At 40.9% G+C, this 18,668-nt stretch overlaps 1 protein-coding gene across 1 annotated transcript in view; it reads right to left on the reverse strand.

Annotated features, from left to right (window-relative positions):
• odad2 (outer dynein arm docking complex subunit 2) overlaps positions 1 to 15,357 on the reverse strand; it is a 73,508-nt gene extending 58,151 nt beyond the window's left edge. The window contains exons 1-8 of the mRNA XM_023999533.2: positions 15,283 to 15,357; positions 14,716 to 14,976; positions 8,809 to 8,966; positions 8,227 to 8,425; positions 7,904 to 8,010; positions 6,973 to 7,109; positions 5,923 to 6,039; positions 294 to 511 (exon numbers count right to left, since the gene is read on the reverse strand). Coding sequence (XP_023855301.1) covers positions 294 to 511; positions 5,923 to 6,039; positions 6,973 to 7,109; positions 7,904 to 8,010; positions 8,227 to 8,425; positions 8,809 to 8,966; positions 14,716 to 14,939 — 1,160 coding nt within the window. The 5' untranslated portion in view covers positions 14,940 to 14,976; positions 15,283 to 15,357. The remainder of the gene's footprint in view (positions 1 to 293; positions 512 to 5,922; positions 6,040 to 6,972; positions 7,110 to 7,903; positions 8,011 to 8,226; positions 8,426 to 8,808; positions 8,967 to 14,715; positions 14,977 to 15,282) is intronic.
• Between the last annotated feature and the right edge of the window lie 3,311 nt (positions 15,358 to 18,668).

An 18,668-nucleotide genomic window follows, 5' to 3' on the forward strand; every position in this document is an offset into this window, starting at 1 on the left:
CTGAGGGGTTCAACACAGTGAACACATCCATTAACTGGGAACGTCCATATAATCAGGAATATTTGTGCTTGCCCTTAAATGTATAAGCCATATAAAACCATCTCTTTATAATGTGTGACTGCTGGCATGTGGCATGTGGAGAAGACACACTGAGACAAACACAGCCATCGGAGTGCTTGACTCCAGCATCGCCCCCTTCTTACTTAAAAGCTTCAAATCTATTGGAGCCACGCATATTACACGCATTGCAATATTTCAAGGACATTGTATATAAGGGTGGAATTATCACGTACTCATAGGGAGATGCGAGACCGAGGTTCTTCCATTTCAAAGATGGTTCTAATTTCTTTTTGCCGCCTGGCTTGTTTTGCACAAGCTGTTGTCTCGCCTTCTCATGCACATTCTTTTCGTGATGCTCGTAAGACCTCTGGGGTTGGCCTTGTTCCTCTGCATCAACCAGTTCCACATGTTGGACCTTTTGTGTTGGAGGTTCTTCTTGAACGGCAAAATCCTGTTGAGGGGAAAAAAGACATGAGAAAAGAGGACCTCTCTTAATTTGCACCAAAATGCTAGCAGTGAAATATACAATAAATTTGGGTCGTAAAATTATATGGACTTGGGTCGTTAAAAAAGCTCTTCCTCTGAATGATTGTTCTTTTAACAAAGTTTTCGGGCCTTTTGTGATTCTTTTAAGTTATAAAGCATATTTTCCATTCTACATCTGATATGTTGCCTCTTTACTCATTTATTTGAGAGACATCACACACTGGTGTCTGAAAGGGTGTCGTTCAGTTCTTCTCAGCCCAAGAAGAACCCTATAAAAACGAATCAGGGTTATAAGTCTGTATCAGGGACTGTTCATGATAAAACAGAACTTTCTCAACATTCCCGCAGCAGAATAACAATTCAGCCTTTATTACTGAGCGAAGGGAATAAAATAACACATTCCCAGTGCTTTACAACACAGAAGAGGTCCCCCTCTATTAATTGGCTGAACAATATCAAAAGTTTATTGTTTCTTTACATTCCTCACGCTAAAACCTTGCAGTTTGGCATGGAGAAAGTAGAGCCTTTGTGTCACTGTTATTCAAAGATGATTTTTAAAGTTTTTGAAGGTCTTTTTACCCAACTTTACAACCTAACATAAGAATGCCAACAAGACACACATGAATGGATTGCAGGCAGGGAACGTTTTATAATCACAGACACCTGCTAGGCAGAAAATTGTTCGCCTCAGACTGCCATTGCTCTCAATGAGCTCATTTTTGATTTGTGATTTTCAGAAGTAAAAGGGGAAAAATAATTAACATGGAATACTACGGCTATGTTCGTACGTTCGGCTCAACCACGCTCGGGCCACTTTTCAAAAGGCTTGTTTGTCTTAGAACCCAGAGTGACCTTCCAGCTACTGCAGGCCAATTCAGTCCGCCGTGGCTGCATTTCAGGTGTCCAACCTTACCTCTTTTTATGATACCTGAAATGGACAAACTCCATATGCTAAGACCGAAGGAAACATTCCAAAGTCTATGGCACACTACAGCAGCGCACACAGCACAGGGACGGCTCTGTCAGAGCAGTGAGAGGGCCAACAAACAAGTGCACAGACACTTTAAGCAAGTCTGACGCCTGTCTGCATGCAACTCTCCTCACACTTCTCAGCGACAAATATTTTTTTTTACTACAGCTGACTTCCAAATCATTGGAACAATTATTATTTTTTGTGCCACGTTGCAAGCCCTCACTGAGAAACCTGAGACTCCAAATATTTACACGTTATGGACTTGTATCTATAATGACTTGCTCCACACAGTGATGGAAAATCAGAAGAGGTGCAACAAATGTGCAGCTGTCAGCTAATGGGTAGCTGTCAGTGGCGGAGCTCCGCGAGACTCCGTGTGGAGAGTGAACATGACAGCAGAGATAGATTGATTTCGGGATTTTTGAATTGCATTTTTGCGTGTGATCGCGCATGCATAACACAGACACCATGTCCAATTTCTAATCACGTTGTAATTTTCAGAACGAGTCAGTCCAACACGTTCTGTCGGTCCAACACACCAAGGAAGGGAGTAGCATTATGCGGTATGCTTCCCAGGTGCTGCACTCTTCTCCTCTGGCTGCCTCTTGCTTATTTGATTGAGAATGTCTGATCTAATAAAACTGTGAAAAATAATCTGCTTCCGCGACGCTGGAAACGAGTAGATCATGTTCAGAGATTGGTGTTGTTATCTTTGGCTATCACCCTGCCAGGCTTCATGTTGACTTGGATCACAACCAAGAGAGCAGGTCCCGGCCGGAGCGGTTTCAGACGTACATTTTTTTGTCCTCAAGATGGAGTGCAATTACTTTATTGCTGTATGTCTGAACAGGTTACAGTACTGCACTGCCTGTTGCACCAATCAATACAAAAGGCTTTTATCTGCAATCAGCATTCACTGCTGAGTCAAGCTGACCCTTTCTCATATAAGAAGTGTGCTTAAGTATTGCAGAGGGAAAATCCTTTGGTGGGGTGTAAAAAGGCAAAAAGAGATTGCCTGATTTGAGTGCAAAACACTCCCTTTATATCACCTCACCGTCACAATTCAATGTTTTTCTACATAACTGTAGCAACTTCAAAGGGCAAAAGAAGTAGGCAGAGAAAACCTGTGACTTGAATTGTATCTCAGCTACCTCATTTACAGTAGTTTTACGGCCTACTGTCCAACATCCTCAGACCGACAGGTTCAGCCTCATGGCATCACTCCTCACAGACACAGGACTCATAAAACATTAAAGCCTGGATGGCCATTTTACACAGCACAGCGGCCTGGCACTGCTCATTGGGATTTATACTGCCCCACTTACCCGCCACTTAACCTGACCTGTCTCTCTGTGGCACTAAGTCACACTGACTGGCCAAGCACAATTCAATTGAAAGTAATGAGGCTCTTTTTCCTTGATAATATCGTTATTTCCAAATGGGGAGAACAATGGTTGTTATAGGCCACTGCAGTAACATGATGTAAATGGTAAATGTCTCGGGAACGTCCATCGATTATAGAGGGGCTATTATGGCAGATCGTACTTCAGACAACTCTTGTATGTCAAACAAGACATTTCCTTTGTCTTAAGCTCTTGTCCATAAAGCAAGCACTGACTTACCAGTTCCTGAAATTGTGTGGGAAAAGAACAAATACAGTGGGGAGAACAAGTATTTGATACACTGCCGATTTTGCAGGTTTTCCTACTTACAAAGCATGTAGAGGTCTGTCATTTTTATCATAGGTACACTTCAACTGTGAGAAATCCAGAAAATCACATTGTATGATTTTTAAGTAATTAATTTGCATTTTATTGCATGACATAAGTATTTGATACATCAGAAAAGCAGAACTTAATATTTGGTACAGAAACCTTTGTTTGCAATTACAGAGATCATACATTTCCTGTAGTTCTTGACCAGGTTGGCACACACTGCAGCAGGGATTATGGCCCAATCCTCCATACAGACCTTCTCCAGATCCTTCAGGTTTCGGGGCTGTCGCCGGGCAATACGGACTTTCAGCTCCCTCCAAAGATTTTCTATTGGGTTCAGGTCTGGAGACTGGCTAGGCCACTCCAGGACCTTGAGATGCTTCTTACGGAGCCACTCCTTAGTTGCCCTGGCTGTGTGTTTCGGGTCGTTGTCATGCTGGAAGACCCAGCCACGACCCATCTTCAATGCTCTTACTGAGGAAGGAGGTTGTTGGCCAAGATCTCGCGATACATGGCCCCATCCATCCTCTCCTCAATACGGTGCAGTCGTCCTGTCCCCTTTGCAGAAAAGCATCCCCAAAGAATGATGTTTCCACCTCCATGCTTCACGGTTGGGATGGTGTTCTTGGGGTTGTACTCATCCTTCTTCTTCCTCCAAACACGGCGAGTGGAGTTTAGACCAAAAAGCTCTATTTTTGTCTCATCAGACCACATGACCTCCCATTCCTCCTCTGGATCATCCAGATGGTCATTGGCAAACTTCAGACGGGCCTGGACATGCGCTGGCTTGAGCAGGGGGACCTTGCGTGCGCTGCAGGATTTTAATCCATGACGGCGTAGTGTGTTACTAATGGTTTTCTTGAGACTGTGGTCCCAGCTCTCTTCAGGTCATTGACCAGGTCCTGCCGTGTAGTTCTGGGCTGATCCCTCACCTTCCTCATGATCATTGATGCCCCACGAGGTGAGATCTTGCATGGAGCCCCAGACCGAGGGTGATTGACCTTCATCTTGAAGTTCTTCCATTTTCTAATAATTGCGCCAACAGTTGTTGCCTTCTGACCAAGCTGCTTGCCTATTGTCCTGTAGCCCATCCCAGCCTTGTGCAGGTCTACAATTTTATCCCTGATGTCCTTACACTTCTCCCTGGTCTTGGCTATTGTGGAGAGGTTGGAGTCTGTTTGATTGAGTGTGTGGACAGGTGTCTTTTATACAGGTAACGAGTTCAAACAGGTGCAGTTAATACAGGTAATGAGTGGAGAACAGGAGGGCTTCTTAAAGAAAAACTAACAGGTCTGTGAGAGCCGGAATTGTTACTGGTTGGTAGGTGATCAAATACTTATGTCATGCAATAAAATGCAAATTAATTACTTAAAAATCATACAATGTGATTTTCTGGATTTTTGTTTTAGATTCCGTCTCTCACAGTTGAAGTGTACCTATGATAAATATTACAGACCTCTACATGCTTTGTAAGTAGGAAAACCTGCAAAATCGGCAGTGTATCAAATACTTGTTCTCCCCACTGTATATTCTTGTCTGCCCGGCTTTACATTTGCAAACTACAATATATTATTGTGATAACGTCCCACTGGTTGAGTTGTCAAGTAATGTGAATTCAACGTGAAATCAACAAAACATTTCACCATGTCATTGGATTGAGGTAAAAAGTTGGGTAAAAAAAAAGACTAAATTGTCTTATGTTGATGACTTTTGCAAATCCAATCAGTTTTCCACATTGATTCAAAGTCCTCACATAGAATTTTTGTTGTTGAAGTGACGTGGAAACAACTTTGATTCAACCAGTGGGCTCCTCATTTTAAAGAGCAAGATTTGCAGAAAGGGGTAAAAGGAAATCAGTTTTAATCACATTTCCGTTTCAATAGCTCAAGGACAGAATTATAGTGAATATAAACCAGCCCAGGAGAAACCAGCAAGAGCAACAATGACCATAGTCTTTGCTAACAGAAATGAACGATTTAAAGTGGGAAAATACTATTATTTGTTTAGCTAGACTACTTTGTTGTAACTACTCATAAGACAGTCCAAATAGACATGAGGAAATTAATAAATACTCAATATACTTGTTTAATCAATTAAATAAAACATTGTGTCCTTTCCTAGAACATAAATAAATGTACAAGGTTTCTCCGTAAATATTTGGCCCCTGTAACTGTATAGCTAGCATGCCTGTAAATTATACAGCATTTTCCAACAATACATTATTGAGTCACTCGTGACAAAAAATATGTCCAAATATTCAGATGATAAACACATTTTTTCCCACCACAGCTTGAAGTCATTATTGGGGTGATTTGTTAATTCATCAAATCACTTAAGCAGGAAACAGCACTACTGAATGAATCACTGGCATTTCAGGGCAACACATGACTCTGTCTGTGTGAGTAACTGGATTGTTTTTTTAACATTCTTTTCAACTGGGGTGATTTGGAAAGTAAGGTTAGGTAGTGCTGCCACAGCTTCAGAGAGTTCTCACTGTGCACTATGACAACCAGACACTAGCTCACCGGGGAGGACGAGTGCAGACACTGATTCACAATCCTAAACGCACTCTACTATGCATTACATTACGTCATCTATGATCAGTCGAATGCATACTGCTTCGTAGGGTTATCGGCAGAGCAAATATTACTCGGAGAAAACCGCAACTTGCTTCACGTGAAACCCTACCTGTTTATTTATGTTCTCTGCAAAATGGGGAGACGTGCTTTTCAGAAGGGTTGCCAGGTCTTTGTAGACCTCGCTTGTTCTGTCATAGGCATTTTCCTCACCCTCCTGCCTTATGCCCTGTGAAGATGAAGATAACATTTTATGTATCAGATCAATACTACTAATACATAATACCATGAAGCTATTCACTGTTACTGGCAGAGACCCCTATAGACTAACTATAGGCTCAGTTGGATATCTGTCAGAACAACTGAGGTTAGAGAGGGTCAAAGTATCAAAATGCAGCTTCACAGGCTGGAATTCAACACCAGTGTGCACCGCCTGTACCCACATTATGTTAAACTGTAATTTTTTCGGTGTCATTTTTGTAAATATACCATCAATGTCATACATGTTGGAACACGGGTTTCAGTGTCCTGAATTGAACCATTTCCAGGTGAGGAAACAGGGAGACAGGAAATGTACTAACTCAGCCAATCAGGCAGTGACGGAGAGAGTGAAAGACGCTGAGGCATGTAAAATGTTTTCTTATGATTAATTGCAGACACGTTAAGGTCAATGGGGTGGTTGTAAATGTTTAACAACACAGGGCAAACTTGGAATTCCACCATGCAGTTAACGCTACTTCAGTACATAAATTCCAAAACTTTTCAGTGACACTTACCTAATGTTTTGGAAACTTTACGGGCTATCATTAACAGAAACGTTCTATATTTAAAAAAAATTATATTCAGATTATTTTTAATTTGCCGTGCTTGTTCATAACAATTGGCAAACATACTGTGCTATAATATCTTGACTATTAATTGACCGATGCCTAAAGCATTTATGACATCCTGTAGACTAAAAATAATATCTAATGCGGAGAATGGAATACTGTTGACTGAAATTCAGTTTATGGAAACTGAAACGAAAGGAGAAAATAGAGAGCGTTTCTTGCTGCAGGATTTCTGTTTGACAGTTTAAACATAATCCACAACTCATTTGTGTGTCAGTCTACGGGAAACTAGTGTTGATTCAGTGACACTAATCTATCTCTAGCTATCGTACCCCGTTGAGAAAGACTCCAGCTGTGCTGCAGGTGATGTGCAGGGGCTGAGTGTCACACGGCTTTATCACTAGGTAGCAAATCTCACCATGCACCTGCCTCCAAGGAGGAGTTCGACAGCCATTGGTGAACTCATAATCTGCAGAAAAATAAGAAGAGCATGTCAGTTCAGTGTACAATGTACGTTAAATCAATAGGATTTTACCATACAGTAGTAATGTCTCTATAGGGAATTAGGCCACATTGTGAGTTTTCCCTGAAGGTACAGAACGTATGAGGGGATCGAGAATTAGAGGGAAAATACAGTTCCAATACGGGTTCAAAGTGTGCAGCATCACAGGAGAAATCATCGCTGTTCCCTGAGCTGCCAGCGAGGATGACGGATCAACTCTACCTCAGAGAGAGCGGTACAGGGGCTGGCATCCCAAATGGCACACTATTCCATATTTAGTGCACTACTTTTGACCAGGGCCCATAGGGCTCAGGTCAAAATGAGTGCACTATATAGGGAACAGGGTGCCATTTGGGATGCAGAACAGGTCTGAAGACAGAAGACCAGGTTATTTAGAGCTCGCTGTGATTTCACTCCCTGATAAATCATCCTCTGAAAACAGCTACCCCGCAGAGCATCGTGACACACATACCACCTTATTTTAATGTGCCCGATATGACAGGTTGGAGACTATTTGCATAGAAGTTTTTTTCAAAAGACTGCATTTATCACTGGGGTGGCGCGTTTTCCACTGAACGGTTAATTGTTATGTCATCGCAAATGTGCCGCGCCGACTGAGGCAAGTGAAACAATTGATTGTCTCAGTACATCTGACATGTATAATGACTAACATGCTTTTCAGGGTTGAACACAGATATTTTGTATATCCCAGTATTACCCTCTAATAGCAAAAGAAAGAAAATGGGAAAGATAACTCAAACCTGATGTGTATTGAACAGACGTCAACACCCTTTTCTCCCCTTCACTGCAGAAGCTTTTCAGCAGCTCAACATCATTCTTCACTGTGGCAGGACTGAGCCTAACCTCCCTGTACAAAAAAACAACAAAAACAAATACAGACAATTCATCTTGGGCCCATTTGTGGTTGTTCTGTCTGGTAAGAAACTGTTTTTTAATCAGTGAAACCCATATGTTTGTACTTGTCTGAAGTGGGAGTGGGAATCAGTGTGTGAATGAAGATAGATTGATTTGTTATTGATAGAGATTGCAGACAGAGTGAGGAGGAGGAAGGAAAGGCACCCACTGGGAGATCTGCTTGAGGGAGTTGCTGAGGAGCTGAGTGTCCAGCTGCTGCAGTAGGATGAGCAGCTTCACTTTGATCTCAGTCTCCTTGGCCTGGTCCCCCTCCTTTACCTTCTCCAGGAGACGCAGCACAGAGCTGTCCTCCCCCTCCACTGTGGCGAAGCTAGGTCCCAGCATCTTCGCAACAGGGTCTCTGTTGGCTACAAATTACAGTAAAAATGGTTAAGTCCATACATTTTTTTTTTCATGTTTATTTTGCCAGATTGTCCCATTGAGGTCAAACGATGTAGGCCTATTTTAAGAAAGTCCAGGCCTAGGGTAATATAGACATACAGTAGATTAATGTTTTCTTTTCTCAAACTAACATAGCTATTAGCAAGTACCACATTATGGCTTGGAGGGTACAGTAAATATGACTGAAGAATTGCAAACATAATCTGATGCCAGTTTCTAATTGGATGAAAGTAGACGATAACAAGGAGGACAAACAAATTATGCCTGTGGCTTATGGGAAGTATGCAGCTTTGACTATTTAGGATGCAAATGGGATGCAAAGTCTCATTCTGTGGTTGACATGGTTTACCTTCCAGGCAAGCTCGGACCTCCTTGAGCTTCTTATCCGTTGCCAGCTGCACTATTTTGGACAGCTGACTGAAGCTGTGCACAGAAATGCTCGGAGGGGTGAGCTGCAACATAGGATGCCCATCCCTGTCTGTTTCCTGTGACTTTACAGCGGGGCCACTGAAAATAGAGAAACACACATATTTTTAAGCATAAACTAGCAACACGCACACCGTTTTCCTTCTCTATCTATGCCTAGATACTTTTTCTATTCGGTGTCTATGCTAATATCATAAATATGCTTTTCGGAAGGAAAAGGGAATGTTCTCAGAATTAACAAATGCACACTTTTGTTATCAGTGAAATCTACAGTAAATACACTTGTTTGGTTTCCCTTACAGAAAAAACACGTGTTCCACATGTCATCACGTAATCTCATGTGATTGCATGTGATCTTAGTTGAAGTTAATGTGATAACATGTAAAAGCAACATGCACAGAAAATTGGCCAGTTTTACCTAGAGTGGATTTTCCCATGTAACATTTCTAGTGTTGAGTCAGGTGTTAACTCTAAGTGTGAAATTAACACTCATTGGTGTAAAAGAACCCCAGTGTTGGTGGTAATAAGAAGTGTTAAGCCAAAACCACGGCCATCATTATCCTTCCCTGCATGCTATATTGCAGGTTGATTATTAGAACTGTTTGTTTCAATATCTATATTTTTGCATGTATATTGATTGATTAATTCATCTTATGCTACTCAAATATAAATAACATACATTTTTCTAAACTATTCCAATCTGTTACTTGGACTTATTGCACCCATTACTGAAATGGTTGTTACAGTTTCTCTGTTTAAGATAGTCTCATAGATAAAAAAAAAAATATTGAGCTGACAAACAGGGTAGAGGTGGTGGAGTGGCCATTTTTATAAAACATATTTTCTCTGTCTCTTTACTGAAATCCATGTCTCTTGCTAAATAAATGTCCGTAATAACGAGCTACTATCTTTAAGACTTTGTCTGGGGGAAAATGTATCCATAACTGTTAAAGGGATCTATCGTCCTCCTTCGGCTAACCTTTGTGCACTCGAGGAGTTAACTAGTTTGTTGTATTCCTTTACTAAATCAAAAGTTATTATCCTGGGTAACGTAAATTATGATTGGGAAATTGAGGCTTCGGACAATCTAAAAGACATGTGTAATGATCTAAACCTAACCCAGCTGGTGACTAAGCCTAATCTGATTATTATGTAACCACACACATTGTTATCAGGAAATATTCCAAAAGTCTGGAAATCAGCTCTTGTGCTACCACTCCATTATGGCGGGGATAGTAGTGATCTTCATCATTATCACCCCATTTCAAGGCTTCCTTGTCTAGCTAAGATTCTTGAATCCTTGGTAAATGTACAACTTTGCTCTTTTTTATCTGAGAAATGTATGTTGAATGTAAACCAATCAGGGTTTAGGCCTGGGCATAGCACTATTACAGCAACCACTTCAGTTGTTAATGGTATTGTCAATGCTTCAGACACCTAAATGACGTGCTGCTTTGTTTGTGGACCTGTCAAAAGCTTTTGATACTGTTGATCATGCTATTTTATTGAATAAGTTGTCCTCAATAGGCCTGAGCTCTGACACGTGTGAATGGTTTAATGATTATCTTAGTGACAGAACTCAGGCCATCGTGATTGATGGGGTTAAGTCTGCATTTCTTGATGTACCACAGGGGTCGATTTTGGGACCTGCTCTCTTCACTATTTAAATAAACACCATTAATCAAAAAGTAATTGCCCTCTTACACTCAATAACTGGTTGTGCCATCTTTAGCTGCAATGACTGCAACCTGATGCTTCCTGAAGTTGTTGATCAGTTTCTCACATCGCTGTGGAGGAATTTTGGCAAACTCTTGCATGCAGAACTGCTTTTTTCAAGTCCTGCCACAACATATCAATTGGGATTAGGTCTGGACTTTGACTAGGGCATTTCAAAACTTCAAATGTGTTGCTTTTTAACCATTTTCATGTAGACTTCATTGTGTGTTTTGGATCATTGTCTTACAGCATGACCCAAATGCGCTTCAGTTTCAGCTCACAGACAGATGGCCTGACATTCTCCTGTAGAATTCTCTGATGCAGAGTAGAATCCATGGTTCCTTCTATTAAGGCAAGTCGTTCAGGTCCTGAGGCAGCAAAGCATCCACAAACCATCACACTACCACCACCATGCTTGACCGTTGATATGAGGTTCTTACTGTGGAATGCAGTGTTTGGTTTTTGCCAGACATAATGGGACCCATCTCATCCAAAAAGTTGACTCAAGTTTGTCAAAAAGCACCTGGATGATCATGAAAACTCTTGGAAAAATGTTCTATGGACAGATGAGTCAAAAGTATAACTTTTTGGAAGACATGGGTCCAATATATATATGTGTATAATGTGCATATTCACAAGTGCATTCTGAAAGTATTCAGATCGCTTGACTTTTTCCACATTTTGTTATGTTACAACCTTATTCTAAAGTGCTTTTTTTTATGCTCTCATCAATCTACACACAATACCCCATAATGACAAAGCAAAAACAGATTTTTAGATTTTTTTGCAAATTTATTTAAAAAAAAAATCAAACGGAAATATCACATTTACGTAAGTATTCAGACCCTCAGTACTTTGTTGAAGCCCCGTTGGTAGTGATTACAGCCTGAAGTCTTCTTGGGTATGACGCTACAAGCTTGGCAAATCTGTATTTGGGGAGTTTCCCCCATTCTTCTCTGCAAATCCTTTCAAACTCTGTCAGGTTAGATGGGGAGCGTCGCTGCACAGCTATTTTCAGGTCTCTCCAGAGATGTTCCATCGGTTTCAAGTTCAGGCTCTGGCTGGGCCACTCAAGGACATTCAGATACTTGTCCCGAAGCTACTCCGGCATTGTCTTGGCTGTGTGCTTAGGGTTGTTGTCCTGTTGGAAGGTGAACCGCCCCAGAATGGAGGTACTGAGCAATCTGGAGAAGGTTTTCATCAAGGATCTCTCTGTACTTTGCTCCGTTCATATTTCCCTCGATCCTGACTAGTCTCCCAGTCCCTGTTGCTGAAAAACATCCGCACAACAGGATGCTGACACCACCATGCTTCACCGTAGGGATGGTGCCAGGTTTCCTCCAGACATGACGCTTAGCATTCAGGCCAAAGAGTTCAATCTTGGTTTCATCAAACCAGAGAATCTTGTTTCTCATGGTTTGAGTCCTTTAAGTGCCCTTTGGCAAACTCCAAGTGGGCTGTCATGTGCCTTTTATTAAGGAGTGGCTTCCGTCTGGCCACTCTACCATAAAGGCCTGATTGCTGGAATGCTGCAGAGATGGTTGTCCTTCTGAGAGATTCTCCCATCTTCACAGAGGAACTCAGAGTGACCATTGGGTTCTTGGTCACCTCCCTGACCAAGGCCTTTCTGTTCCGGATTGCTCAGTTTGGCCAGGGCCGCCAGCTCTAGGAAGGGTCTTGGTGGTTCCAAACTGCTTCCATTTAAGAATGATGGAGGCCACTGTGTTCTTGGGGACCTTCAACGCTGCAGAAATGTTTTTGTACCCTTCCCCAGATCTGTGCCTCGACACAATCCTATCTCAGAGCTCTACGGACAATTCCTTCGACCTCATGGCTTGGTGTTTGCTCTGACATGCACTGTCAACTGTTGGACCTTATGTAGACAAGGTGTGTGCCTTTCCAAATCATGTCCAATCAATTGAATTTACCACAGGTGGACTCTAATCAAGTTGTAGAAACATCTCAAGGATGATCAATTGAAACAGGATGCACCTGAGCTCAAGTTCAAGTCTCATAGCAAAAGGTCTGAATACTTATAAAAAACAGAAATACCTTATTTACATTTGTAATACATTTGCCAAAATTTCTAGAAACCTGTTTTCGCTTTGTCATTATGGGGTATTGTAATTTACTAATTTAACTAATACTAACTAATACTAATTTAACTAATACTAATTTAATCAATTTTAGAATAAGGCTGTAACATAACAAAATGTGGAAAAAGTCAAGGGGTCTGAATACTTTCCGAATGCACTGTATGTTGTATCATACAGGGCGCATTTGAAATAAAGAGACTTAAGTATCGACATGTCTTCTCTGTTAAAATAAGGCTTAAATCAAAAAGATATATATATTTTTCTTCCCAACCCAGCAGTCATTCTGAATGCAGGTTGGAGGTGAATAAATGGATTTCCCCATTGTGGCTGGATTCCAATAGGAATTACTCATCACTTTGCAAGACAGCATTACATTACTTGCAGGCCTAATATGGCCTGTAAACCATGAGTTTCAGGCCACTGTATTAGGGTAAATCTAGGCCCTCAAAATAAGGCCGTATGAAATATGTGTTGTATTGTCTTCAATAATTACATTTTAATGATAACATATTTGGTTAGGATCTCACTTGCTTAAAGCCACAGGACTGAAAATTGATGAATGCAACAACCATGTCTCTGTCACTAACAAATAGCCTACAGTCATTGGTGGTAATTCACTCAAAAGACACTCTGGGAAATATGGAAATAAAGTCTTTACAATAAGCAGTGTGTTAATTTAACGGAGGAAAGTGTGGACCCGTATAGACACTGGACCAGTGTTAAATATAACACTCTCAGTGTTGATTTAACACCGGACATTTTGAAAAGAAAAATCACATGAATCTGCAAATTTCACATGTGAAACAAACGCGCATTTCACGTGAATCTGTAATTCACATGTGATGTGAAAACATGGTATTCTCCTCATGTTAAAAGGTGGTGTTAACATTTAAATTTAAAATGTTATACATGTGAACAACTGACGTGTCTCTATTTTATTTACATGTGAAAATGTTAACTCAAATGCAATTTTCACATATATTTTTTTGTAAGGGAATGATATGATATGGGGGTTTTAAAGTAAGTGGTACACTGCTGAAACAGAGTAAAAAATGTAACATGATCACTTCGTACTGACTTTTCAATATGAGGATTTGAACTCACAACTTCTGGATTTGACTATTCTCTCATCATTGATTTCATTTACTTATTTCAGCAATTTGAGGATTTTCTGTATTAGTCTGTTGGTGAGGCATATTAATCTGTTTTAATGTTACTCCTGATTCACTAAGATAAATATGTTTTTTCTTGAGTATATTTTTAAGCAGAGATTTACTTTACTTAAGTCCGAAGTGTAGAAAGACAGGTGAAATCAGTCATTGACATAGGCATGGTGGCATAGCAGGAAGATCGGAATGCAACGAACCAAGAGGTTATGAGTTCAAATCCCAGGTGATGACATGTTGAATAACAATTACTGTACAAATAAAAATACACAATTGAATAATGTATGCCAAAATGTTTAAAATATGTAAGTTGAAAACACTATGTTAAAAGTACTGTTTGTGTGTGAATCCTAACGACGCATTTTTGTTTGCAGGGCATCACCTGTGAAATCTCATGTGGGGAAAAAAATGAATCCGCATTTGGAAGGTTATATCGTCACATGTGAAAATCCACATATGAAATATCATCACATGTGAAGTGTTCCAAAAATACACGGTTTCACATTATTTCAGATGTGGAATTTCAGATCTGAAATAAAATTTCACTTGTGCAAAACGTGGAAAATTCACATGTGAAATCATGTTTTTTTCCCCCGCAAGGGTTACTATTTACCAACTGTAGAATAACAACTAATCACATACAGACAGCCAGGGAAAAAAATAACAGACTTTTCTGATGAAGTAGTCTAGATGTTTCCTGTCCTACTGAAGTTGAACAGAAAACAAATACATTCAAGAACATAAATATGAGTCCTGCTGCAGGGCTCAAAATACGTTTAGACTCCATGACAACATCCCCAGTCAGTAACATTACACCAAGCACACAGGCAGCACAGCTTGCCTCATGATTACCTTATGTCATACTCTGTTTTGAAATCAGAAGCCTCCAAAGAGGTAGTCCACTGGAGCGGCTCCTTGAACACATGCTTAGCCTCCTGAGGGTGTCTGGAGCTGAACTGTTCCACAAACTCCAGGATCTCTTTCAGCAGAGACTCGTTGACTGGAGTGATCTCCAGTTTTCCAATCCCAGAACTTGCTGTGGTCCATTGCGCTGCTCTGGTCAGCGCTACCCCCATGGTAGCAGCTGTGTGGGACTGGCAAAGTCCTTAAACGCTATGGTGGATTAATTGGTGACAATTACACTTTTAGCAACAAATGTCAACAAAATATTAAATCGCTAGCTACAGTTATAGTAGACTGGCAGATAAGACGGTATCGACCTGGCTAGCTAGCTATGTTAACAGCCGGTTATTGACTAATGTAACGTTAGCTAACCAGCTGAACCCCGCGTTGCTTACATCCATCACATCCCAAACTTTTGAAAGGTGTTGAAGCTTTCATACACAAAAAAACGAATAATTTGCAAATGTTTTAGCTAAGTGTACAGTAAACATTTATCTTTTACATATGACAACTTACCAGCTATTTGAAATTGTCTTCTATTTTGTTAGAGAACCCCGAGCTAGCTACCAATCAACGTTAGCAGTTAGTCGGTTTCCTTGGAAACAGACAAGCACCACTGCCTCCAGTTGCTAGGATACCGCTCAACAACATAGTGGGAGACGTGTCAAAAATGACATTAGTCAGAAACGCAAAACTCCATTCCTTCCTGCCTGCAGCCTGCTGGTGTGATATTTGCTTTAGCACAGCGTGAGTCTGATAATGCCTTCACAAGAATAGTTCATTTTTTTAAAGTAGAGAAAAATCCTCTAGGATTGCTGTATGGTTTGGCACTGCAGTGTTATGCAGACAAACATTCTGGGCAAACTGGAAACAGTCTATTTGAAGTAGATTTTTACCCATTTTGGCTCGGCAAATAAAGTAATTCAGACTTCATTCAAATAAAGTAATTCAGACTTCATTCATTCAGTCATTGAGAGCAACATCCTCTTACTGTATGAAAAGTGTTCATTTTCAAAACAAAAGCCACCTCACCTGGCTGTAATTTCAAAAGTTGAGTATGGAAATGATTTCATTATTTCAGGTTGGCAAAAAAAGAAGAAAGAAAAATCATCCAGGAGAGTGAGATAAAGGCATTGGTATGTTTTGAGACTGGTAGGCCACCCAAAAATCAGGCCTAGTTGATTAACCAGATCCGATTGCATATTTTTCCTTTTCAGGTAGATGCAAAAGGAAAATAACCAGAAGACTCTAACCCTTTGATTGTGCACCACTGTGGAACCTTCCATTCCTTTAACCTCACCAGAAGTGAGCTCAGAGTCAGACAGTTAATAGGGTGATCCACCCTCCACAGAAAGGTACCAAAACTCCATGGTTGCATCCCAAATGGCACCCTATTCCCTGCATATTTACCATGGGCTCCTCATATTGGCTAAGTGTGCCCCAGACCATGATTGATAACACTGGAGTATGTTTTCATTAGATTATAACCCCCTCTTTCCTACGCTGAATGAACTGCAACAATTTGTGCAAATATTCTCTCTCTCTATATATATATATATATTATATTATATTATAATATATATATATATATATATATTATATATATATATATATTATAACCAATAACAATAATAATATAAAATGGCAGTAATAATAAAATGAAATACAAAAATATCAATAAAATGGTAACAGTCAATAGTAGAATGTAATGTAATAAAAATCTAAATATGGAAAATACTATAACTAAATAACGGTCATCTTCACCATTACATCAGTACTACAACTACTATCATCTCTCTGTGTGTGTGTGGTGTCTCTTCTGTGTGTGTCTCTCTGTGTGTGTGTGTGTGTCTCTCTCTGTGTGTGTGTGTGTGTGTGTGTGTGTGTGTGTGTGTGTGTGTGTGTGTGTGTGTGTGTGTGTGTGTGTGTGTGTGTGTGTGTGTGTGTGTGTGTGTGTGTGTGTGTGTGTGTGTGTGTGTGTGTGTGTGTGTTGTGTGTGTGGTGTGTGTGTGTGTCTCTCTCTCGTAGGTAACACGCTGGACAGAAATTATTGTAAGTCAGTCATGTGGGCTTGAGATATCCCTGGGGAGAAGCCGTAGCTCATCCCTGGAAGAAAGGGAAATCAAGAAACATCATCCTGAGGGTTGTTGTTGTTACAAGGGAGGATTTATGAGTTCCCCGTTTCAGGTATTTCATTTGGAACAAGGTAGTCTGTCTAAATTAAGAAGCATGGAGAGAAATCCACGTAGCCACAGCAGGGTGCCGGAGCAGTAGTGGTTTCGGGTACAGGAGTCCAGACAGGCTTGTGTAAGAGTTTGGAATGAAGCAAGGGGGAGAGAGAAGTGTAGAGTATGTGGGACAAAGAGAAAAGGTGAAATCCACGTAGCCACAGCAGGATGCCTGATCAGGTCAGTGGTTCGGGCAATGCAAGAGCCCAGATACACATGCTTGTGTATAGGACATAGAGGAAAGGGGGGGGGTAAGAGAGACAAAAAGAAAAGGAGAAATCCACATATCCACAGCAGGGTATTAGGTCAGGCTAAAAGGAGAGAGAGTGTACAGACTCAGGGCACAGGAGTCCAGACAGGAGCTTGGATAGAGGAAATGGGAAAAGAGAAACAGAGACAAAAGGACAAGGAGAATGAATGACTGCCTTAATATTTCTGGCTCAAGGACTCATTAGCAACTCTAATTTCTGTTTGTTAAAACGGCTAAATGGAACCGTCTGGGCTAAACGGCTAAATGGAACCGTCAGAACCTTTTCAAAAACAAATATGGCTCTGCGGTCTAGGGCACCTGCTGGGTCTTAGATGCACTTAGCATTTAACTTAATACACCCAAATAAACAAAACCAGTCTCCATGCTTCTGCTCCAATGCTTGACTGGAGCAGTTGAATGAATTGCATGGGAACATGCTGAGGACTTCTGGAGAAAGGTATTGTGTGCCAGGTACATTGCTATCATGATTCCATCCGTCCACAGTGTACTCAATACTCAAACTGTTTAAACTGAAATTAAACAAGTGATGAAGAGTATGGACTACTGTTCCTCCTCCTGTTGAGGTAGTATAACACCATATCTCCTGCTCTAGTCTTCCTCCTGTTGAGGTAGTATAACACCACAACTCCTGCTCTAGTCTTCCTCCTGTTGAGGTAGTATAACACCACAACTCCTGCTCTAGTCTTCCTCCTGTTGAGGTAGCATAACACCATATCTCCTGCTCTAGTCTTCCTCCTGTTGAGGTAGTATAACACCACATATCCTACACCATATCTCCTGCTTCTAGTCTTCCTCCGTTGAGGTAGTATAACACCACATATCCTGCTCTAGTCTTCCTCCTGTTGAGGTGATATAACACCATATCCTGCTCTAGTCTTCTCCTTATGAGGTATATAACACCATATCTCCTGCTCTGCTTCCTCCTGTGTGAGGTAGTATAACACATATCTCCTGCTCTAGTCTTCCTCCTGTGAGGTGTATAACACCAATATCCTGCTCTAGTCTTCCTCCTGTTGAGGTATATAACACCATATCTCCTGCTCTAGTCTTCCTCCTGTTGAGGTAGTATAACACCATATCTCCTGCTCTAGTCTTCTCCTGTTGAGGTAGTATAACACCATATCTCCTGCTCTAGTCTTCCTCCTGTTGAGGTAGTATAACACCATATCTCCTGCTCTAGTCTTCCTCCTGTTGAGGTAGTATAAACACCATATCTCGCCTCTAGTCTTCCTCCTGTGAGGTAGTATAACACCCATATCTCCTGCTCTAGTCTTCCTCCTGTTGAGGTAGTATAACAACCATATCTCATGCTCTAGGATCTTCCTCTGCTTGAGTAGTATACACCATATCTCCTCTCTAGTCTTCTCCTATTGAGTAGTATTATAAACACCATATCCCTGCAT

The sequence above is a fragment of the Salvelinus sp. IW2-2015 genome, linkage group LG14 (genome assembly GCF_002910315.2).
Source record: "Salvelinus sp. IW2-2015 linkage group LG14, ASM291031v2, whole genome shotgun sequence".
NCBI classification, from domain to species: Eukaryota; Metazoa; Chordata; class Actinopteri; order Salmoniformes; family Salmonidae; genus Salvelinus; species Salvelinus sp. IW2-2015.